At 37.9% G+C, this 25383-nt stretch overlaps 2 protein-coding genes across 2 annotated transcripts; both read left to right on the plus strand.

Annotated features, from left to right (window-relative positions):
- Window positions 1-4209: 4209 nt before the first annotated feature.
- LOC308503821 (olfactory receptor 51I1) lies at window positions 4210-5154 on the plus strand (the record flags this gene model as incomplete). Its single annotated transcript, XM_081063486.1, has 1 exon — window positions 4210-5154. One exon carries the CDS (start codon window positions 4210-4212, stop codon window positions 5152-5154), a length of 945 nt encoding a protein of 314 aa, XP_080919612.1.
- A 7732-nt stretch (window positions 5155-12886) lies between these two features.
- On the plus strand, window positions 12887-13864 carry LOC308503410 (olfactory receptor 51I2-like; the record flags this gene model as incomplete). The annotated part of the gene is made up of 1 exon (XM_081062710.1): window positions 12887-13864. One exon carries the CDS (start codon window positions 12887-12889, stop codon window positions 13862-13864), a length of 978 nt encoding a protein of 325 aa, XP_080918836.1.
- Between the last annotated feature and the right edge of the window lie 11519 nt (window positions 13865-25383).

A 25383-nucleotide genomic window follows, 5' to 3' on the forward strand; every position in this document is an offset into this window, starting at 1 on the left:
TAACCACTGGTGTTAGGATGGGGCACAGATATAGAAGGGAGTGTCTTTTTGTTAACCATAAGCGGTTGACCTTGGGACAGAAAAAGATGCAGCTGAGAAATTTAATTCTTGTCTTTAACCATATGGAAATATATCAATTATGACAAATATATAAAATTCATCCCATAACACATACTAATACTGAGTTTATACAAAAGATGCTCAAGGTTGGTTTAAACTAGGCCTTGAAATCATTTGTATTTGATCAAATTTCACTTCAGTTTTTAACATGATTTGTGCTTTCAGAAGAACGGTCTATGTTCTGCTCCATCTTTTTTTTTTAATTCACAAAATTTTACTAAACTTAGTGTGGTGATCACATTGTAAGGTACATAAATGTTGAATCACTATGTTGTACACCTGAAACTAGTATAATATTGTATTCCAACTATACTTTAATAATATTTTTAAAAAAATTATTATAACATTTTATCATAAAAATTCAAACACACAGAAAACTTGAGGAAATTTTACAATAAACATCAGTATACTCACTACCTATATATTATATTATTAATATTTTATTATGCTATCTTTATCATATATCTACCATCCCTCTACTCATCCATTAATCCATGTACCCTATCGATGTATTTAAAAGTTAAGTTGTTACCACAATACACTTCCCTTTAAATATTTCAGCATTCATATAATTAAATTTTGGTTATTTATATAGTTATTTTATTTCTTTCAAACATATAATGCACAGGTCTTACATGCACATTAGATAAGTTTTGACATATGTATGGGTTTTGCTGTGAAATATGCTTATGACATATTTCTAGATAGTGTTTGGAGACATATTTGCCTCTAGATAATATCTAGACTATTGAGTGGATCAGTTTTTCAATATTTATCTTCTTTGTAAGAACAGGTACTATGTCTTTATTGCTCTGTATAACATCAGTGCCTAGAATAATACCTGGAACAAAATAATTCTCAAAACTGTATTTTCCTTCAATTTTTTTAAAAAAATTTGTTTTAGTTGAACTGAATTAGGTTTGTAATTTTTAGGTTCCAACAGTGGTAAATAAAGTAAAAAGAATGTTGCATAAGAAGCATGTTACATGGATGCTTACATGCACATTTTACAAAAAAAATGCAAGTATTTTAATTCCATATATGAATCTTTGAAGAGGGGTATAAACTTGTTAGACATTTTTTTTCAATCTATTGATGAGACTATGGGTATGTGTTTGAAGTATATATTTTTGGATATGTGAGCATGGGAGTATATTTGAAACATATATGTTTGTTTCAAGTATGTGTATGAGTCTTTATTTAACTGTGTCTCTATTTCTAAAATCATGTCTATAAACTACATTAGTCTCTATCATCAACGTAAGAATATACAGATTATAGTGTGTGTTTGATGTGTCAAGATACTTGATTTGTGACTAGACTTGAGTAGTTGTATGAGTATATTTGTGTTTATTTCTTTGCGTGGATCTAAAAGAGTCAATGTGAATGTTAGCAAATAAATAGTTGAATGTGTCTAAGGAAGTATATCTGGGTGTGTCAGAATATCTATGAATAGGTAGGTTTGTGTTTGCATTCTCTGATCAAAGAAGGATTAATATAGTAATGGATACCGATGATTACATCAGGGATTAATGAAGCCAAGAAAAAGGTTCTCCTGGGATCTGTTCTCCTAGGGGTTAGCACTCATTGATCCTCCTCTCCCCATTGTTTCCATTCTCCCTCCTTCAAGCACAAACAAACAAGCCTAGGGAGTCGGGGGTATTCATAAATGTATGAGCCTGAGGCGAGTGAGCTGATATCACTCTGCCAGCTGAACCTGTGGACCAAGGCATCCACCTGCAGGGAAAAGAAATTTCTGCCACCCAGTGAGTGCCCCACCCTCAGATTGCTCACCTGTGGCTCCTATCTAAACTTTATCCCAAACTTTAACATTCTTATTGCTACCCCAGGCAGACTCTGACCCTCATATTTCCCATCCAAACATAAGATAAATCTGTTCCCTTCTGAAGTTCATGATCACAGACCCTGATGCCAGGTCCTCATCTGAATCAAAATTCTAATACCAAATCACATAACCTTAGATTAAGGAGCTGATTCAGCGGATCTAGAGTTTGTCTTGAGGGTATTTCATACTTTTTCTCCTTCAGTTTGAATTATTGTTTCCTATACCTAAGTCCTGGGTGTGCAATTGGAGAAAAAAAAATCACAGAACCAAAAGAACTGAAGTCATTCAACAATGTGATCTTTATCCTGGCTTGATTTTCAGTATTGAGTATATCATGAGAATATAATTGGTGGGATATTACTATGGGTCTGTTAATACTGATGTATTTGTTGTTCTCTGTGTGTGTGTGTTCAGGTTGGCATAAACATGAGAGCGTATCTCAAACATAGTGCATAATAGAGTGTGTAACTATGACTCTTTTTAAATTCTGTGATTGTGTTAGTGTTATGTGTGACCAAGGGGCTGAACAACAGTTTCTGTCTGTGTGATGTGAGATAGTACCTACGAATATTTGAATGTGTAAGTGTGTGTAGAATTGTGAAATGTGTATTTGTTGGTACCTTTGTGTAACTGTGTGTGTGTGAACATTCATCATGCACGTGCTGTACAAAAGAAGTGCATTGCTTGTGTCTGTCTCCATCTTCTTGGCATTTTTTCCTAGATTAGTCATATTTAGGAATCCTTAACGAACGCCTCCATGGTCAAAACAAAGAAAAAGTGGTTGTTTGGTGGTGGTGGAGTGTTAACTTTTGTTAACAGTCTAAATGGATGAGTATTGAGAGTTTTTATAACTATATTTAGCAACAAAGGGGATATGGTGACCACAGAGAAATAAGTTTCACTTGGGAAAATGGAGCATAGAAGCCACAATATAGTAAATTGAGCAGTGACAGAAGGTAAGGTCAAGAAGGTTGAATCCCTGACTTTGAGGACCTCAGAACAGAAGTGGAGAAACAGAAACAGAAACAAGCTCCCCTTCCGTGGCATCCGGAGAGACAGGTTTTCAAGAAGCTTGGCTAAGAATTGGGGAAGGGTAGTAGAGTGGCAGCTAGAGATGGAAAGTTATGTTTTTATGATGGGATAGTCTTGCACATGTTTATTGGCTGAAGGGAAAAAGATAGAAAAGGAGAAGCTTAAGATGCAATACAATGGACTAATGGAAGAGGTCTCTGAAGGACAGGGCAAGAAATGGAATCCTGAAGATGGAGGGCCTGGCCTTGGAGAAGGAGAGAGATCTCTTTCTCAGAAATTAAGGGATAAGAATGGATAATGATGTGAATAAGTTGAAAAGTTAGGTAGTGATAAGTAATCAGTCCTTTTTTCCCCAATAAAACACTTGCTTCTTTGGTTTCATCCAGCTGAACACTCAGTTGGATTATAGGGTTTATCAAAGTTGGGGTTTACTGTGTGAATGTGAAAGAGAGGCAAAGAGGAGATGAAGATACCAGCTCTAGTGGGAGAGTAGATCAGAAAAAAAGTAAGGGAGGAAGAGTTAAAAGATGAATAGACCAGAAGAAAAATGGTAGAATTATTGAGACTCTGAGAGCAAGTGCATGGGCACGAGAAAGTAAGAGGGCTGGAAGGCAGAAGGCTGGGGTCAGAATGTAAAATAAATAAACAAATACATTGAAATTTAAGATTTCAGAGGTGGAACAGCTTTTGGTGGTGACACGTCCAAAGGCAGTCTGATCGGGAAGGATTGGGAGGCTGAGGTGAAGTCTGAGTAAAGTTTATTGAAGTTGTAATTTTACCATATTCCCATCTACCAGAGGGTTCCAAAAAGTTTAACCTGTGCTTCTTGTTTCCTATCTTAATTTCTCTTTTTCCCAAAACTCCCTAAATGTGGTTTTCGAGAAAATGAAGGGATACTACAGTCTAAGGCGAGACTTAGGGGATTCTGTTCATGTTGTCTCCTACCTTGTTGTCTTGCCATGACATCACACCTTCAGTAGTTTTTGCTATCTCCTGTACAGGGTACCGGGCACTGGTGATACAGAAATTAGTAGAATCAAGTTGCTATCCTCAAAGAGTTCATAGTCTAATGAGGGAAGCAGGAACAAAGACAAATACTTTCAATCTCTGACGTTTTGTGTTGGAGGCAGGATGTCTGAAAGAAAGTGAAGAACTCCCCCAACACGCCCTCTTGCGTTCATCCCCCATCTGTATTCTCCCACCTGCCTGCGATGTTGGGTCTCAATGGCACTCAATTCCAGCCAGACACACTCCAGCTGACAGGCATTCCTGGGATGCAGATGGGCCAAGCATGGGTTGCCCTGGTTTTCTGCACCCTCTATCTGATCTCCATCGTAGGCAACCTCAGCATCCTCACTCTGGTGGTTCGGGAGACTGCTCTGCACCAGCCCATGTACTACTTCCTCTCTATGCTCTCTCTCAACGATCTGGGAGTGTCCTTCTCAACACTCCCCACTGTGCTTGCTACCTTCTGTTTCAACTACCGCCATGTTGGCTTCAATGCCTGCTTGGTTCAGATGTTCTTCATCCACACTTTCTCTTTTATGGAATCAGGCATACTCCTGGCCATGAGCTTTGATCGTTTTGTAGCTATTTGTGACCCACTACACTATGCCACTGTGCTCACCAACAGCCGCATCTTGGCTATAGGCCTGGGCATCCTTGCCAAGAGTTTTGCCACTCTCTTCCCTTTCCCCTTTCTGGTGAAACGACTGCCCTTCTGCAAGGGCAATGTTTTGCATCACTCCTACTGCCTCCATCCAGATCTCATGAAAGTGGCATGTGGAGACATCCATATTAACAACATCTATGGGCTCTTTGTGGTCACTTTCACCTATGGCATAGATTCAACGTTCATCCTGCTGTCCTATGCGTTGATCCTGAGAACTGTGCTGGCCATTGCATCGCGGGATCAGCGACTCAAGGCACTTAACACCTGCATATCACACATCTGTGCAGTGCTGGCTTTTTATGTGCCCATAATTGCTGTCTCCATGATTCACCGCTTCTGGAAAAGTACCCCCCCTGTTGTTCATGTCATGATGTCCAATGTCTACCTATTTGTACCCCCCATGCTCAACCCCATCATCTACAGTGTGAAGACAAAAGAGATACGCAGAGGGATCCTCAAAGTCTTCTATAAATCCCAGAGCTGAGGAAGGCTGCAGACCCTGAGAGAACTCCTTTGGAGAAAGGACTGGGACCTGTTTGCCAGGATCTGGATAGCTGTGCATAGGGAATCAATAAAAGAACATCTGACTCAATAAAATGACATAAATGTGTACTGAACATTTACTATCTGAAAAACCTTGTAGCAGTTGCTGACAATATTATATTGGTGAGAAAGACATATTGTTAAGTAAGACATAAACATATCAAGGGGAAAAACATAAAAAAGAGTAAAGATGCCCTGAAAAATGTTTGACATATATGGAAATTATGGAAATTCTACAGAGCAAATAGGCTTGAATACAAGTCTGCTACCACCCAGAATAAGGGAAATGATAAATATTGGAGACAAACAAAAGTCTGTGGACGCTTGGTACTTCATATGACAGAGAGGGTCCATTTATTTTGTGAAGATGAGGGTAAGGGTTTTTGTGTGTTTGTGGAGTAGCTTGTAAAGAATAAGAGGGGTAAGTACCTGGTACAGGCTGGCAGGAAAAAAGTAAGGTAGTGATCTTGGCATAAGTAACTGCCTGAGAAGAAATATTTAGGCAAGAAAGTTTAGAACCTTGCTATTCCAAGTATGGTGCAATGAACAATAGCATTGGTATATCTGGCAGCTTGTTAGAGAAACGGAATCTCAGACCCAACACAAGACCTACTGAATTCAAACTGAATTCAAACTTTAATTGATTAAAACTTGAGAAGCATAGTGCTTCTCTTTTCTAACACTGCTCAGGTAATGCTGATCTGATGTGTAACAAAAATAACAAGACTCATGAGTAATAAGACGTTGGAAAAGTGGTTCTCAAAGTGTGATTCCCAGACCAGCATCATCAGAATCCTTTGGGAAATTGTGAGGCACACAAATTCTTAGGCCCTTCCTCAGATATTTAGAACTAGAAATTCTAGGAGGTAAAGTCCAGCAATCTGTGCTTTAAAAAGACCTCCAAGTTATTATGATATATGTTAAAAAGTTGAGAACCTTTAACCTAGAATATTGCTTTAGAATATTTAGAAGAATTGCAAAGAACTTTGTTTAGACAGATGGGAAGTTTCACACTGAAAAGCTTTGGAAACACGATCTTGAGAGATTGCCTAAACCAGATCGTGGGTGGTTTTTAAAGCTTGGGGAAACTGACAACTAGGTGGATAGTGTTGGTGGTAAAGGGAAATTCAGACTTATAACCTATTATCTTCACGTGGTGGTACAGCTGTAGCATAGAAATAGCTAACACAGAAGATTCGGTGAACAATCTCCAGCCACTCCATAGTCACTCTACAATAATGGGAAGAAGAAAGGTTTTCTCCAACTGCCTCTTTGAGATGGAACTTCAAAGTTCCATAAGGGGAAGCAAATTTTTCTCTATGTCTATCTTTTGTTTGCTTGCTTCTCTTGATACATCCCATGACTTGATAGAAAAGGGAGGGAGCTCTCCTGCCACTATTTCCCTCAATGCACATTTTTTGTTTGTTATGGTTTTAGGATTTATTTTCTTTTTCTTTCTTTTTATTATTTTACAAAACAACGTAATAGTTAGATATTTACACCTCTTACAAAGTGATAATCCCCCTCCCCCAATCTACTATCCCTCTGACATTGTATGTAGCTGTTACAATTCCACTGACTCTATTCCCTGTGCTGTACTCCACATCCTGTGACTATATATATATATATATATATATATATATATATATATATATATATATATAGTTATAGTTGACGCTCAATATTATTTAGCTTCAGTTTCAGGTGTGCAGTGCAATGGTCAGGCATTTACACAATTCATGAAGGGGTCTCCCTAATAAGACAAGTGCCCATCTGACACCCTACAAAATCCCTCAATACACTTTTACTCTACCTGAAACTGAAATAAAGAAGAGGTAAAATGAAATAGTTAATGGGAAGACTAGGTACTTGGGAAAATAATTTATTTGGGGGAACTGAAATCAGGGCCTTATGCTGAGGATAATGATCAAATATGGTATAATCACATTAAAACATATCACTTCTTTCTTTTCATTTGCATCACTATGCTCTGTAGATGGTACTATCCTCTTTACAAATCAGGTTCCTAGTTGAAGATATGCTAGTCTCCTAAAAATCATAAAGCTGGCAGATGGCAAAGTTAGGACTCAAACTTATGACTGTGTGACTTTGAACCCCATGGTTTTTCAGTACCCTGGGCTGTCTCTCCTAGAGGAGACCTCAATCTTGTGGAATTTGGTGGAGGGTTGAGTGGGAATTCAATAAGAAACAGTAGTGATAAGTGGATGAAGTCAGTCATGGTTATATCCTCTATTTGTTAAATTCTGGGACTGGCTCTAGGCTCGACGCTCTGGTCTCTGGGCTCTGAGTCTTGGAATTTGCCCATTATGCTCTAAGCTTGGGTTCTTCCTGGGGAATGGATTTTAGCTCAGAATTCAGGGAACTAGACTGAATTCTCTGCTCAGATTTACAGTTTTGGGACTGGCTAATTGAGGTTGGGAAGAGGGTGGATATTGCTATGGAGATTGCAGGAATTTTTCTCCACCCTCCTCTACATCACAAGGAAGGAACTGGAATTTCATTTTCTCTGTGGAGAGAGGACAGTATGCCTAGGGAACTTCCTTTTTTTTCTTTCTTTCTGCTCCCAGGGTGAGATTTAATCCCCTTATTTTTTTCCCATCATGAGCACAGCATCATACTCAGGCAAAACAGGACTCCAGAGGCCATGGCCTCTGGGATCTCTCATTCAGAGACATAAAGTTGGCCTCCTCTCTTGGCTAGTGCCTGCCTAAGGCTCATTTTGGAGCCTTTGTGAGCTCTTGCATTCTGTCTTTCAATCCAATTGTCACTTCTCAAAGCTCTGTCACGTGAGTTTGAATCTATTTGTGTCTTCTAGGTACGTGCACAAGAAGTGTGTTTCTGTTTGCAGTTTTGTTTGTGCCTCTGTGTGGTTTTTTCTGTTTATGCCTCTGTGTGATTCTTTTAAAGACATGAGTTTTTTCTCTCTCATGTTTCTATATCTTTCAGTGGGTCTCTGTCGACGTATACATGTGTTGTATTTTGTAGTAGCCACAATTTGTTTGGCCTACAATGGAGACGTTTAAGACTGAACAGAACAGTTCTTCAATTTTCTTTTCTTTTAGGTTTTCTACAAAAAGGGTACTATTCATTCAAATGCCCTTGTAGTCTCCCAAACACTTTCAGATAGTGAAGCCAGAACGCTTTAGTAGTGAAATACACACGATGATCACATAACAGACACTAAGAATTTGCCTCTGTTTTTGCTCACACAGATCCACAGCCATGGTGTTTCTCAGTGTCACAAAATGGGAGATACCTTGCCAGTCTGGAATATCAGACCTGAGGACAAAAGGAAAGTTGAAAGGGCCTTTAATCCCAATTAGGGAGATATTAGAATTCTTCCTCCAACATTTCCATCAAGGGTTATTCAGCCTTTGCTTGAACATCTCTACTTACCAGAAACATTATTTCATTGTGCAGTTTTGACTTTCAGAAAAATTTTCCTTACCTGAGCCCCAGATTATCTCCCTGTGATTTCCACCTATTACTTACCGCTTCTTATACCCATCTCATCCCATCATGTCTTCTACAATCTCCTCTTCTCAAAACAAAGCATCATTGATTCTTCAAGTGCTCTTCAAGTGACTTGATCACCTTTGCCTTTGAGTGTGTCACATTGGTTTTACTCCGATCTAGAGTAGGAAACCCAAAACTGAATGTCCTTCTATTATGGCCCTGAGCAGTATATTCATGTTTTTATTAATTCCTGATCTTTTGACCATGTTTTTGTGTTAGAATCATGAAGTGCTGGAGAGGTAATGATGAACTCGGCACAAATTTAGCCCTAAAAGACCCAAAACTATAACAGGGAGATCAAGGGTATAAATGTAATTCTAATAAAACAAGACAAGTCTCTATAAAATTATATTATAAAGTTATAGATGAAAAAGTTATTAATTCTGTTTAAATCATGCTAGGAAAAGCTGCAGATAAAGTGAAAATTTTGAGTATAAATAATAGTAAGAGTTAAAAAGAAAACTAACAAGGAAGAGAAAGACAACGCAAGCAGGAAAAAAAATAAAGAAACAGAATTGTAAACGTACATTTTAGAACATATTATCTTCTGAATAAAATAATTTCTATTAACAAAGCTTAAAACCCATTAATTTTTTGAAAGCTGCATATCACACTGTTGAGTCATATTATACTTGAAACCCTGACAGGAGAATTTGTGGTGAGGAAACTAAAAATCAGATGCTTTGAGTACTAAAGGAGTAGGATAGATAATCTGAAGAAGCAAAGATTACAAGATATTATGATTGAAATTTTCAGATACTATCTACCTATTCAATTATTTATTTATCCAACAAAATATTTATTAAGCATCTGCTATGTGCTTGACCTTGTGCTAGGATTAGGTGTCTAGTGATTAAAAAGAATAAAATAAAATACCATCCTTACTTTGATGGAATTTACAATCTATAAGGGAATACAGGTATTAAACAAACAATTACACAAATAAATACATGTTTACAAATTAGTATGTGTTTTACAAGAAAATAACAGGTACCACAAAGAACAATATTTAGGTGAAACCTAACAAAGATTATCATGTCTCTGTGTCTGCAGCATTATGTATAATGTGGAATAAGTAGGTTTCAGCCTGATGTAAGAAAGGACTTTATAAGGTAGTTTGATCTAATCAGGATGGTCGCCTTATGTGCAATGAGCACCCCATCATTGGGAGTGTTCAAGCTGAGTGTGGGTGACAGTTTGATAAGGATGCTGTAGAGGGGTTCTCTCAGTGGATACAAGATTGAACTCTGGTTTCAGGTCATAGAGGGTCTATCAAATTGACAACTGAATCAGTGTACTTCTGAGAGGGGGTCACTATAGAAGGACACTTAGTTCTAGTCTCTTTCACCTGAACCTCGGTTGGCATATGAGGCAGGAAAAAAAAATTGGTCTATCTGCCTTTTTGTCCTTTTCTCTGCCTGTGAAAATAAAGATGACTAACTTCTCCAGCATCCTCCTATTCTTCCTACTTAGGTGACTTTAGCTTCAGAAGGCTGGCTTCTGGGTTTCATAGGAAAGACTGTGGGACTTATAGTTGGAAGAATTAGATCCTAGTCTCAACCTAGTCACTTACTGGTTTAAGGCAAATCACTTAACACTGTTGTTATGGGACTGAAATGAGGCAGCTTTGTAGAGAGGAAATTGCCTCTCTGGTTAGCATTTCTGCCACCCAAAGAGTGAGTTTGTTTCCTGTAGCTATGCTCTCCTACCCTTCCCATTTCCCATCTTACATGTTCTTCCTCTATGACAGGAGTCACAGCTGGTGTTTCCAAGCTTGCATGGTTACTTCCTGCTCAAGATGGTTTTACCAGTGGCAGGAAGTCTTAGGTGATGGGGGTTAAGACTGCAAGAAGATGAAATGATTAGACAAAGCCTCAAAATGCTCCTAACAGGCTCCCTTTGGTGTACCTCCAAGGAATTGACATGAAACACTAGCCCTGAACCTAGACTACCTCTGCGGCCAACACCTTGGAGTATTATGAGCAAACCCAAGTTTATTAGAGGAGCTCCAGGATGCCGAGAAATCTAGCAGATGATGAAACATAAGGGAATGCTTAAGTTGTAAGTCAGGAGTGGGGTAGATAGACTATCTGAAATAAACAAACAGAAAGAATGACTTGGGGAGTGCTTGAAAGTTACTTTTTTTGTCTAAAACACTGTCACTGTAAAGTGACTGAAATGTCAACAAATGGATCTGAAGTGGTTCTCACTTTGGGTGCACCTTTGGAACTTCAAAACACATTGATAACTAGACACCATATCCAGAGATTCTAATTTAATTGGTGTGGGGTGTTACCTGGGCAGTGGGATTTTTAAATTGGATGGTGGTTCCTGTATTTAGGCAAGGTTGAGAACCACTGATCTACAAGGCAGAACCAACGGGCATTAATGGATAAAAGGTACAAGCAAGTATGTTGTACCTGTCAGGAAATTTGTTAAATTTGAGGGAAGCACAGAGATAGAATGCATGGAATTTCCTCAGGAGCTGGTGCATGAAGAGAATAAGAGAATGCAGGTTCTGGGGCCATCCTCATTATTATGTTGTAAATGTCTCCATGATCATAGCTCTTTGTATTCTCTTAGTTGTATATTCTCCTAACTGTCCATCCATTCCAGGGGAGCATTCCAATCAGACTCTTGCTATGTGGACCATTTCACATCAACAGTGGGTAACTACAGGGTAAATAATTGATAAAGAATCAGTGAATCAAACATCCAAGTCAATTGAGTGAATGAATGATTGTGACTTCACCTTCCTACTCATTTTTTAAAAATTTATTTTACAAATTTAATTTATTATGTTTCATTACATAATACATTATGTCACATTATATTATATTGCTTGATATGATAAGATAGGACATGACATGGCATTATATTATTATTTTCACCTTCTGGTTGGAGTTTAACTATTTCTCTCTAATATCTTAGCCACAAATGGAGTTTTTATCTCTGTGTCTTTGATCTTTCCATGGATTCTAGATCAAATATGCTATTCTGAAGCTACTACATCTTAATAGCCTTTCTGAACTCTGTTCTTAAACTCAGAAGTCACTTTATTTTAGTATAATTTTCACCTGGAATATCTGTCCATATCCTTCATCACCCCTATTCATATTTCACTCCTTTTCAGCTTTCTAAAACCACTCTCACTTTTATTCAAAATGTTTCTTTCCCTAGAGTGGAGTGGGAACACACGAAGATTAGCATTTTCCCAGGGGTCTTGTTTTCTCAGACCCACATTCGCAGAGCTACAACTCAATTCTTTCTTATGAACTCCATCTTAGATCAGACTGGGGTTCAATGCCCATAGTGAAATGGAAACATCACCACAAGAAATGTTTATGGGTCTAAGCTATAACCGAGGCTTTGCAGAAATTGATTCTTAGGTTTTTGGTACATTGCACACTCTTCCTCTCTTGATCTTATTATCTCCCTAAGAATAAAATAGCTTATATTTATTTAGTATTTGATATGCCATGCGATATTTTATTTGCCCTTACTACAACCATATGCGTAGATGTATTTTTATCCGTAACTTACAAATGGACGCACTGAGACTTGAGAAGGTTATATTAGCTGATCAAGGTCACACTGAGAGTAAATTATATTGGGTTTCAAACTAAGGTCTACCAGAATCCATTTGCAGAGCTTTAAAACACTGAACATGTGATGTTAATTTTCTTATTTGTTTCTTAAGTACAAATAAGAGAGTAGTGTTGTTATTATTATCTCCACTTTGCAAATTAAAAACAAATGAACTGGATTAGAGTATAAATAAGTTGTCCACATCACACATTTAGTAACTGGCTGAGTGGGGATTTTGATCCAGTTATGATCTATTCCTGTGTTTCTGCTCTTAACTTTTGAGGCTCTCATAAGATTGGGAAGTCTCAAATATCTTTATTACACGTAAAATTTTAGGACTTTTGCTGTCAGGGAAGAGGAGGTGAGAGGAGATGTCTGTTATATTTTTAATCAGAATGACATAGATGACTCCAACATCCTTCACTTTCTTGTATCTCCCTCCTTCAGCCTTTGAGGTGAGATGCTAAGGAAGAGAATCCTATAGGTGGAGCATAACTGTGTTTTATTTTTCATATGGTAGGTGGAAACTGATCTTTGCTGTTGGTGATATGGGAGCCGAGAACAATGAAAGTCTTGACCTCTTATCTGTTTTCCTGACTGGAATCCCTGGATTGGAGGTCCAACATGGCTGGCTTTCCATCCCCTTCTTCACCATGTACATTGTTGCCATTGTGGGAAACAGCCTAATCATGGCAGCAGTGCAGGCAGACCCTGCCCTACATGAGCCTATGTACCTGTTTCTCTCTATGTTGGCTGTGACTGAGGTGGGTGTCTCTGTGTCTACACTGCCCACTGTCATGGGCATTCTTTGGTTTGATGCCCGCCGGATTGACTTTGATGGCTGCCTGGCCCAGATGTTCTTCATTCACACTTTCTCCTGCATGGAGTCTGGCGTCCTGTTGGCCATGAGCTATGACCGCTATGTAGCCATCTACAATCCACTGCGCTATATGGCCATCCTGCCACTGTCCCGTATCATGTGCATGGGTCTGGGAATTACACTGAAGAGTGTGATTCTCATGGCTCCACTTGCAATCCTTTTGAGGCAACTGCCCTATTGCCATACTAATGTCCTCTCCCACTCCTACTGCCTCCACTCTGATCTCCTCCAGTTGCCGTGTGCTGATACTAAGCTCAATAGTGTCCTGGGCTTGGCCATTGTCCTGGCCACTTTTGGGCTAGACTCACTGCTCATCGTGGTCTCTTATATACTGATTCTTTACACAGTGCTGGGTATTGCTTCTGGGGAAGGAAGGTGGAAGGCCCTCAATACGTGTGTATCACACATCTGTGCAGTCCTTATATACTATGTGCCTATGATTGGCGTATCTGTGATGCATCGGGCTGCCAAACATGCCTCACCCCTGGTCCACACACTAATGTCTAGCATCTACCTCTTCGTGCCTCCTGTGCTCAACCCTGTCATCTACAGCGTTAAGACCAAGCCAATCCGTCAGGGAATTGCCACCTTGTTTTCCTGCAAGAGAGAGTTGCTCCGAATTGCCCCAAGGGGGCAGGGCCTTTGAGTAAGTCCATAAACTCTGATGGTGATTCTGCTGTGGACAAAGTTCTATACCTGGCGTTTGGAGGAGGAATAGGAACAAGGAATTCAAAGCATTGACACAGGCTTGAATTTGGATCATAAGAGTTATCCCTAGCCCTTCTCATCTCACATCAACATATACATGTCTCTGTATGTGCATATGTGTCTGTCATTTCTAACAGATATGAGCAATTTGAGGGCAGAGATCACAAATTTCCCCTTTTCCTCTGCCCTTCAAAACTCCTAACAAAAAGCCTGGAAAATAGTAAATTAACAGTAAAGGCTTGAGGCTTAATGATATTTGAATTGAAATAAAACAAATTTCCCTTTTGATGGGTTAGGCAGGGATTAAGATTCTTCCCCAATAAAAGATCATTCTACGAACATGTCTTTGAATAGGTGAGCATATTGTCTGGTTTGCCCTAGATAATTGTGGTTTACACTTATTTTCCTCAGCGTTATTAATAGCACTCTTTATCTCAAATTGTCCTTATTTCAACAATTAATTATATGGTAAACTCTCCTAGGAAGTAACCTCTTTTCTGTTATGTAAAGAGCCAGAATATCCCCATGCCCCACCATCCAATGGTCTCTACCCCCACAATTTATGTACCAGGAGATTATGAGGGTGAGGAACAGGTGATTAAGTGACCTTAACTTAGGCACAAAGTAAAATATGTACAACCTTACAACGCCCAGCTTTCAGATCCTAAGAATCTTAGCAAAAGCATCAGGTTGTGCTTTAGTAGATTCTGAGGTCCTATTTTTAGAGCCAAATAGGTCTGGTGTCACTGAGCCTTGATATTCCTGTTCCCTCTTTTTCCTGTCCCTTCAAACTTCAATAACCTCACCATGCCCTGTGGTGGGTATGTTTTCATCTGTTCCTTTACTCCACTCCTCCTCTAGCTCTGTCAGCATATGTCTAGTTGACATGCTTGCTTCTGCCTATGGCTGTCTATGTTTTCCTGGAGATCTGTGGTCAAATGGAAAGACCGTCCTCACACCTGTTAGACAACACAGGTCTGTGTAGAGTGAATTGATAGGACTGTGCTGGTTGGTTAGTGACTGGACTCAGATTTTCAGTCTCTCTCACTTCAGGCTCTCTAACTCCAATGACAATGAAAATGTCGTCCTCACCACATACTATTCATCCAGCTCATCAAGGTAACCTATACATAGTCGCCTTTTTGAAGTACTCTGTTTAGAACAGTGTTCAACAGATTTTTATGTTCTCTAAAATAATTAATAAGAAAAAAAAACCCAACATGTACCTTTTCATGCATTTTCATGTTGACATATAACATTTTTACCATAAATTTACATAGTGGTTGAGCATGGGTATATGGTAAATATAGTCAGTTTAAAATAAATTGTTATATTGTACCTTTACATATACAATGATATCTAAATATATTATGCTTATACCATAAATTCTAAATATACAAACACATTCTTTAATATTCACATATTTTATGAGTCCCTTTTTTCCTTGAACTCAAATTTGTATTTTATCTCCACCAAAGAGTTTTTTTTTTTTTTTAAGATTTTTTTTTTTAATTGGGGAAGGGGAACAGGACTTTATTGAGGAACAGTGTGTACTTCCAGGACTTTTTTTTCCAAGTCAAGTTGTTGTACTTTCAATCTTAGTTGTGGAGGGTGCCGTTCAGCTTTAAGTTGTTGTCCTTTCAGTCTTATTTGTGGAGGGCGCAGCTCAGCTCCAGGTCCAGTTGCCGTTGCTAGTTGCAGGGGGCACAGCCCACCATCCCTTGCGGGACTCTAGGAATTGAACTGGCAACCTTGTGGTTGAGAGCCCACTGGTCCATGTGAGAATCGAACCGGCAGCCTGTGGAGTTAGGAGCATGGAGCTCTAACCGCCTGAGCCACACGGCCGGCCCTCCACCAAAGAGTTTTGACCATGTGATGTATTTTTATGTTTGAAACTATTTTAATGATCACTATATCATAATGATTTGAAACAAAAATATGTTTAAATTTGGTGTGTAAAAGTTGGTGGCACATTAGCATTGTTTAAAAAATGTATCCTGTATTGAGTTACTTTCTCAACACTTATTAGTACATAACCATTCAAAACAATGTAAACATACTATAAATTTTGATACATTAAAAGTAAATTTTAATTGGAGCTCTATCTCTTAATGGGATTCTTGGGCTTTTTCCTTGGACCCGAAAATGAATATTATTTATTAAATGAATTGAAAATAGTTCAGCAACAATTCTATTTCTATTCATTTTCTTCCCTTTTTATAAATATTAATACTGATAAATTTAACAACATAAATAGGAGAATGTCATTGGAATAATTTCATCACAGTCCAGTGCCATTTAAAATATTTTTGGAATTAAATGACAAAAACCATATGGCGATTTCTTAAACATTATTTTAGTGACTTAATAAATGATAATTCTATTTGATCCTTCTTTACTTTTGAACTTGATGCCAATTGTTTTACACTAAAGCATGTTACCCAGTCATAGATATCCTTCACTTTACAAAAATCTATACCAATATTTCCAGTAATCCCTTTGGTATCTCAGAAATTTTTACATGTTGTGGTATATCGTGGAAATATTCCAGATGGCTTTAAGAGTTATGCTTATTCTTCTAATATTTCTTTTTTAAAGTTAAATTTCTTTTTGGTAAAATGTGTGAATAAGGTTGTGTAAAGGAAGACAAATGGTGTAACAGAGACATAGTGAAACCAGGTTCATTTTTGGAAAAGCAATTTAAGCAAAGAAATTTGATGGATATTTAATATCTAAAAAATCCATTCCCTAATGACAAACTATTTGTGCTCAGGCACTTCCAGGAATGTCTTTTCATTACTCCAGGGTAACATATAATTAGTTTGAAGACCACTAGATTAGATGCCCATCAGTCACAACTTTTATAAAGTCAAAGTGTAAGGGTGCAGGGGGTTGTAAAAGAGGGTAAATGGGATGAAATATATGGCGATGGAAGGAGAACTGACTCTGGGTGGTGAACACACAATGTGAGATATAGATCATGTATTACAGAATTGTACACCTGAAATCTATGTAACTTTACTAACAATTGTCATCCCAATAAACTATAATAAAAAAAAAGTCAAAGTGACTGTTCTGGAAAAATCCTGGTCAAATCTCATTGTCAAATATGAGGGGAAATGAGTTCTTTTGGAGTGGTACCTAAAGACTTATGAATAAATATGTGTGTCTTTCACTAAAGAGTGGATAATTACTTCCTTTATTTATTCAAGTAATATTTTTGAGCACCTATTACCCTATTACATGTAAAGGGTAGATTTATAATAATAATTTTAAATGCAACATGGAGAATAAACCTAAAAATTTAATAATGGATGCTGCAATAGTTTCTTGGTATTGGTCTAATATTCCCTTTTAGATTTTAAATGTCATCAGCAGATGGATATATAACGTAAGCCACAAGTCAAAAGCATGAACACGCATAGACTTTGAACAAATGATCAAATCTCATTTTTAATAGGATTACTTTCTTTCTTTTTTTAAATTAAAGTTTATTGGGGTGACAATTGTTAGTAAAGTTACATAGATTTCAGGTATACAATTCTGTATTACATCATCTATAAATCACATTGTGTGTTCACCACCCAGAGTCAGTTCTCCTTCCATCACCATATATTTGATCCCCTTTACCCTCATCTACCATCCCATTTCCCCCTTACCCTCTGGTAACCACTAAACTATTGTCTATGTCTATGAGTTTTTGTTTCTCATTTGTTTGTTTTGTTCTTTTGTTGTTTTCAGTTTATATACCACACATTAGTGAAATCATATGGTTCTCTACTTTTTCTGTCTGATGTATTTCGCTTAGCATTAGAATCTCAAGATCCATCCATGTTGTCACAAATGGTCCTATTGCATCTTTTCTTACTGAATAGTGAGAATAGTATTGAATAGTATTCCATTGTGTATATATACCACAACTTCTTTATCTATTCATCTATTGAAGGACATTTTGGTTGTTTCCATATCTTGGCCACTGTAAATAAAGCTGCAATGAACATTGGAGAACATTTGTCTTTGTGGATAAATGTTTTCAGATTTTTTTGGTAGATACCCAGGAGAGGGATTGCTGGGTCATATGGTAATTCTATTTTTAGTTTTTTGAGGAACCTCCATACTTCCTTTCATAGCAGTGGCACCAATCTGCATTCCCACCAAAAGTGTATGAGGGTTCCTTTTTCTCCACCGCCTCTCCAAGGAGCACTTGTTACTATTTGTCTTGTTGATGATAGTCATTCTAAGTGGGGTGAGATGGTATCTCATTGTGGTTTTTATTTGGATTTCTCTGATGATTAGTGATGTTGAGCATTTTTTCATATGTCTATTTGCCATTGGTATGTTCTCATTGGAGAAATGTCTCTTCAGGTCCTCTGCCTATTTTTCAGTTGGGTTGTTTGTATTTTTGTTGTTGAGTTGTATGAGTTCCTTGTATATTTTGGATGTTAGCCCCTTATCAGAGGCACTCTTTGCAAAAATCTTCTCTCATTCCATTGGTTGCCTCTTTCACAGTCACTTCCTTTATAATAGAAATCATCATTTCATTGTCCAGATCACACTTAATGGATTTATTTCACAGTTGTTTGGTATCTAAACTTAAAAAAATAAAAAATGGTATTTGCATGATTATAAAAAATTATGTTAGAGCATTATCTAGTAAATCATTTTGGCTATCTTCTGACTCCTCAATGACTGTGACTTTGAGTAACAATTCCAAATGGCAAAAGCACAGATGTTTGCAGACTTGCAATGTTAAGGGTAAAGCTACAGTGTCTAATATGATAGCCACTAGCTACACATGGCTATTGAGCCCTTGAAATGTGGCTAGTTTGAATTGACATGTGTTGTAATGACATGTGACCAGATTTTGAAGAGGTAACATAAAAAAAGAATGTAGAATATCTTATTACTTTTTAAACATAGGTTACATGTTAAAATGGTAACACTTTATATATATTGGGTTAAACAACATATACTTTAACAATTATTTTTACCTATTTATTTTTACTTTTTTAATGTTGCTACTAGAAAATTATAACTAACATATGTGTTTATTACATATCTATTGGACAGCACTAGGTTAGAAGTTAAAATGTGGAAACTAATAAAAAGTTATTGTGAAATAGAGTAATGAATTTGAAATTGTCTCTTGGTATTTCTTTCTTTAATGAATTCCATTGGTCTAAGGCCATGAAATTTCTTTTTTTTTTAATTAAAGTTTATTGGGGTGACAATTGTTAGTAAAGTTACATAGATTTCAGGTGTACAATTCTGTATTACATCATCTATAAATTCCATTGTGTGTTCACAACCCAGAGTCAGTTCTCCTTCCATCACCATATATTTGATCCCTTTACCCTCATCTGCCACCCCCCTCCCCTCTTACCCTCTGGTAACCACTAAACTATTGTCTGTGTCTATGAGTTTTTGTTTCTCATTTGTTTGTCTTGTTCTTTTATTGTTTTTGGTTTATATACCACATATCAGTGAAATCATATGGTTCTCTTCTTTTTCTGTCTGACTTATTTCGCTTAGCATTATAAGGGCCATGAAATTTCTAAAATGAAGTGCAGAAAAAATAATTTTCTAGTTTAGAGAACTTGAAATATATATATATATATATATATATATGAAATAGACTCAAGCTATGATATTATAATGACTAGTCCCTAACTTCCAAGATGAGAGGCATAGAAACACAATCAAGTTAGAAATCCACATTCATAAAAAATTCACAAAATATATTCATATTAATACATAAACAGCATATAAACTGTTTTGATATTTTGTAAATAAATGCAGAAGGATTGTACAAGTATTCAAATTTACTTAGTATTCCTCATAAGGGTAAATTGTTAGACAAATTAGACTAGCTTTTTATTTTTATAAAAAAATGTTTAGCCATATTATTATTATTATTATTACTCCAGCATGGAATACAATGCCAGAATAACATTTTAATATGTGGAGATCTTGAGTTAATTTTCTCATTGAAAATCTAATAATTTTTAGCTTCAAAATTTCTTATACTGATTTTATTTGTCAAATAAATTAAATTGGTTTAAAAATATTTAAGTTTATGTGAATGCATTTGATTGTTTCTACTGTGTTGTCATTGCTTCTAGTCCTCTCAGCTGACAGAACAAGGAAATATGTGTCTGTATATTAACCTGTGTATATATAACTATCTATAAATATTTCTGTATTTAACCATCTGCATCTGCATTAAACTAAACATGATTTTAAATTGATGTCTCCAACTATAGTCAATGAATCATTTAAATCTACCTTGCTTTTCTGTACCCTCCCAATCTAACACTGAGGAACCTGGTTCCTACCATCTGCCATTCATTTACTTAATTGTTCAATTCTAGTACACAATTACAGTGTTTGTAGAACTGTTAACCCACACCCCCACGAGAAATTATTTTATCAACTAGAGTACAGCACTTATTATACTTCCTTTTGCTTTTGGTCTTACAGATTCCACCCATTTCCACGCTTGATCTTAGCCAAAAGGCCAAGAAACGATCCACCCATTTCCAAAGTTACTTACTTATGTCAGTAATGTTTTCCCCTATCTCTTTCAGTGTGGTTGTTTCATATATTTGTAGTAGAATTACATTATTTTGTCACATTCTGCATCCCATCCTGGGATTCCTGATGTCCTAAATGATTTTATAAAATTTACATACATTAAAGTTCACCGTGTGCTGTTGTAAAGTTCTGGCAAATGAGTGGTATGTGTACACATTGTATGTGTAGTATGTGTACACTATTACAGTATTACAGATTGATTTCAACACCCTAAAAATTATCTGTGCTTCACCAATTCAACACTCTACTGCCCCAAATCATTTGTTACCACGGATAGGATTACTCTCTCTATAGTTTTGCCTGTCTCAGAATTTCATAAGAATGTAATCCTACATTTCTTAGACTTTTAATATTTGCTTCTTTCTTTTTTCACTTAGCAATATGCATTTAAGATTCATCCATATTTTTACGCATCTTGACAGGTCATTCCTTTTTAATTTCTGAATAGTATTCCACTGAATGGATGTACCACAATTTGCTTATCCACTTATCTACTCAAGGATATCTTACTTCAAGTTTTCTGTCTTTTTTCTTTTCATGTTCATTATTTACAAAAAGGTTCTTAGATGCCTGGATGTAGTTGGGTTCCTTCTATAGCAATAGCTTTGACTATCTTCCACTTGAGCTAGCGTAATTCATTTAGCATCTCTAAAAAAATGACATTCAATCGTATGTCCTGCTTTATATCTCATTCAAAATAATTTTTGAAAGGTCAGTATCCTCTAAATTTTATGAAATAGAAAAATATCTGTAATAAAATGTGACCAACATAGTTATTTATATTCTAGCTACTGAATAACTTATGCAGAAACATTTAACCAATAAAAATGTTCTCCCAAACCAAATCTATTTTGAAATCTAAACATATCATGCCATTTCTTAAGTCATAAAGCCAATACAAATAAACACATGCACACACACACACAGAGACACACACATATAAATAATAAAGTTTTGTCAAGGGAAAAAGAATAATAGAAAAGATAGAAGAACATAAAATAAGGGCAGATTTCTGGATTTAATCTTTATTTGGATTTTAGTTAAAAGTTGGCCATTGTCTCGAGTTCATGATCTGTGACTGTAAAGTTCAATTGATAGTTAGCTCTCATCAAGAGATTATTAATGGTATCATATGCTCCTCCTCAAGAACTGACATAATCCCATGATTTGTTTTCCCCTCATGCCCTTTTGGGAGATTCTCAAGCCTCTGCCATCCATTGAAAGAAAAGCCTCCTTTGATACATATTCCTACTTATTTCCTTGATTTTTTTAACTTTTAGATTTCTTGGTCCTGATTTCCCCTGTTTTGACAGTACATATGCCTCCCATTCTACATTTCATTTCCTTACACCAACTGGTCCATGGTTCTCTAGAGAAACATGCCAACTTCTAGGCTCTGGTGAAAAAAAAAAGAAAAAAAAAGAAAAAAAGGAAGGAAAAAGATATTGGAAGAGAAAGACACCCCTTCTTCACTTGTTTCTTGTCTCTCACCTCCTAATCCTCCCTCCCACTATGCTGTCACAGAAGCCCTGTCTATTTTGATTCAAATCTAAGTTGGACGTAATATTGGCCACCTGTATCATGGGTTCAGTAATCAGAAGTTATGACCGAAATTATGGCTGTCCTTGACACTAATATCTCTGAGAAAGCCTACCTGGCTTCCACAAAACAATCTTTCTAATCATTTAGGCCATATTCCTTTACCAGAGCCTTCTCTAGTACAACATCCAGATGCCAAATGCAACCTGCTGTCGCCACACAACAGTTTAACCTCACCATGCAACAGCTTAACCATTTTGTTTCCTTCTACCTGCCTGCAAAGAAAGGAGAGTCTGTAAGAAGGATCCTTTCAGGGACTTGCTAAACCTTTGTGTTTGCACCTTATGCCTCCCTGTTTGGTCCCAGAAAGATGACTGGACAGTCAATGACGAGTAAGATTCCTCACGGAAGGAACAACTCAAGCCAGATGCAGTCGTGTAGGGACCAACGGGAAAATCAATGGGGTTCACAGGTGGGCACAGCCCCCCACTTTCCTCAGGCTAAGGAAAGCCTCAGCCTCTGTGGCTGCATTCCTTCCCAGAATCTGCAAGGGAAGTGATTCAATGAGGTGCTCTCCATGTATTCGTATGCCTGTAGGTTTTGTCCCTTGGGGAAGTTGAAACTTATGGTCCAGCTGTCTGCAGGCAAGGGTGATTGACTTAAATCGGTTTCCTATGATTTATAAGATTCACAGGTCTTGAGATTGACAAGCTTTATCTCCTTTACTTCCCCACCGAACTAATAAAAGCTGATGCGAGTCCTGATTCGGGGCTTCCAGTCCTTGAGATTGGGGGTCCCTTGGTCTGCTTAAACTCTATTCATGACTATTGTCTTTTCTTAAACCTGCGCTGCCCTCCTCGCTCCCCACAACTCTTGTCGCGCAGGACGTGACAACCTGCCCCTTAGGAATTGGAGCCACATAAAGAACATTAAGATTTAAAAGACAGTCGGTTCTGGTCAGAAAAAATGAGTTTCTATTCCTACAAATATGATCTGTAGACTTACTTAAAATTTTAATTCTAAATACTAAGAACATCTGGTGATGCAGAAGCCATATTCTAGCTGTCAAAGATCTAAACACCTTACCCCAATATTTAGACTGCATATGGCTCATTAGGTCTGCTGAAATCATGCTGGGTGTTGATTAAGCAAACCTAAATAGCTGATAACCTTACTCTGTATCCATTCTCCCATAAAGATTTACCACTCTTTTGGAAGAGCAAGTCAGAGCACACCTACCAAGTAGGGTGAGCCAGGGACATGGAGCTAGCGTGCACCTAAACTTCTCAGTGGAGCTGCCTAAGAGGAAGGGTGGTGGGAGCAACAACTAAGTGCTTCCTTCTAACTTACATAACCAAGCCATGGGAGAGAAGAATATCCAGAAAGGAAGAAAAAAACTTAAACAGACCTTTATTCAATCGATGAAGCTCATCCCGTGGCATAGCTGGTAAACGTGCTAGAATTTAATCAACTCAGATCTGCATCTCTTTTGATTAGAATATTTGGTGCTAGGTCCTCCAAGCCACCTATTGGAAGCCAAGAGCATGTTATACTGTGTGAGGCAGGGTCTCAAGGAGTACCTAGAGTGGGAAAAATTGTGGTCACCAGGTTAATGTAAATTCTGGTTTGATGCCAGTGCTGAGCTTGGAGCGACTCAGTAAGTCTCAGAGCACACTGAGGCCAGTTGCTGCCCACCTGGGGCCCAAGAACTCATAGTTTTCCAAGAAAGAAAACTGGGTGCTTTGAGCATTGGGGGTATTGGATTCACCCAGTGAATCAGCAGGGTGGAGCTGCGGGGCTCACCAGACCAATCAGATTCAGATTTAACAGTGTGGAGGGTGGGCTTAACACAGGAAAGATGGCGCCAGCTGCACCAGAGAAGGACCCCACACAGGAAAAATAGTGACTGTCTTCCAGCCCTGCTCTGAAGCCACACACCTCAATTTGCCTTCATATGCTTCTGACTCCTCCTGAGTCACCGTTCTTCTGCTGAAGCCCAGGGTGAGAGCTTGGGGGTGAGAGAGTCTGTGTGTGGGCTATTTAAGAGGATATCGGGTTTCTCACAGCCTTCTGTCCCATCCAGATGGTCAGAATCCCCACTGTTTTTCACAGCCAGATGTTGTGGGAGCTCCTTTTACAGGTACCAGTTCTCGAGGCTGGGGAGCCTTGTGTGGGGCTGGGGTCCCTCGCTCCTCTGGGGGAAATTCCATGGCTGAGATATCCCTCCCAATATTCATCTGCCATACAGAGGTTTGAGGCCATCTTGTTTCCTATCTTCACCTCTCCTACCAGTCTCAATGTGGCTTTTTTATATCCTTGGTTATAAAATTTCTTTCAGTTAGACTTCAGATGGTTCTCCAGATTGATTGTTCTATAATTTAGTTGTAATTTTAATGTGTTAATGGAAGGTAGCAGGCACAGTGTTTACTCCACCATATTGGATCTCTCCTTGTTCTTGGCTTTTTTCTGTCTGACTTACTTTGCTTAGCATGATAATCTCAAGATCCATCCATATTGTCACAAACGGCAGTATTTCATCTTCTCTTATGGCTGAGTAATATTTCATTGTATATGTGTACCACATCTTTATCCAATCATGTATCTAAGGACACTTTTGTTGTTTCCATGTCTTTGCCACTGTGAATAATGCTGAGATGATCATAGGAGTATGTATATCTTTATGGATAAATGTTTTCAGAATTTTTGGGTAGATACCCAGAAGAAGAATTGCTGGGTTATATGGTAATTGTATTCTTAACTTTTTAAGGAACCTCCATACTGTTTTCCATAGTGGCTTTACCAATTTACATTCCCACCAGTAGTGTATGAGGGTTCCTTTTCCCCCACAACCTCTCCAACACTTGTTATTACATGTCTTATTGCTAATAGTCATTCTGACAGGGAAGGCAAGCTCAGGGAGGGTGGGTGGGGTTGTCCAGACTCTGTGGCTTTGTTTTCTGCCTGGCAGTTTTGCCTGCTATAACACAGCTGTCACACTTCTGTATTTGGTCTCTGCCATGAAGTCTCTGCCCAGATCACTGGGTTTGGCTGCATTATATCCTGACCACTCTGGCAGGAATGCTGGAGACCACAGAGAGTGTGCCTGCAGCCTGAATCCTCCCCTCTCCAGAGACTGGCAGTGTGCTTCAGGCTTTGTTTGTGGCTCACGTTATTGTTCTTCTCTCTTCCCATCATCTCTGTTCACCCCGATTCATCCACCTTCAGATATTTCATTGTGCGGATCTCTCAGACAATTTGCGTGTTGTACTTAGAGTTCTTTGTTGAATTATAGTGGTTTAACTTGTTGTAACTTCAAGGGGAGTG

The sequence above is a fragment of the Rhinolophus hipposideros genome (genome assembly GCF_964194185.1).
Source record: "Rhinolophus hipposideros genome assembly, chromosome: 10".
In the NCBI taxonomy this organism is placed as follows: Eukaryota; Metazoa; Chordata; class Mammalia; order Chiroptera; family Rhinolophidae; genus Rhinolophus; species Rhinolophus hipposideros.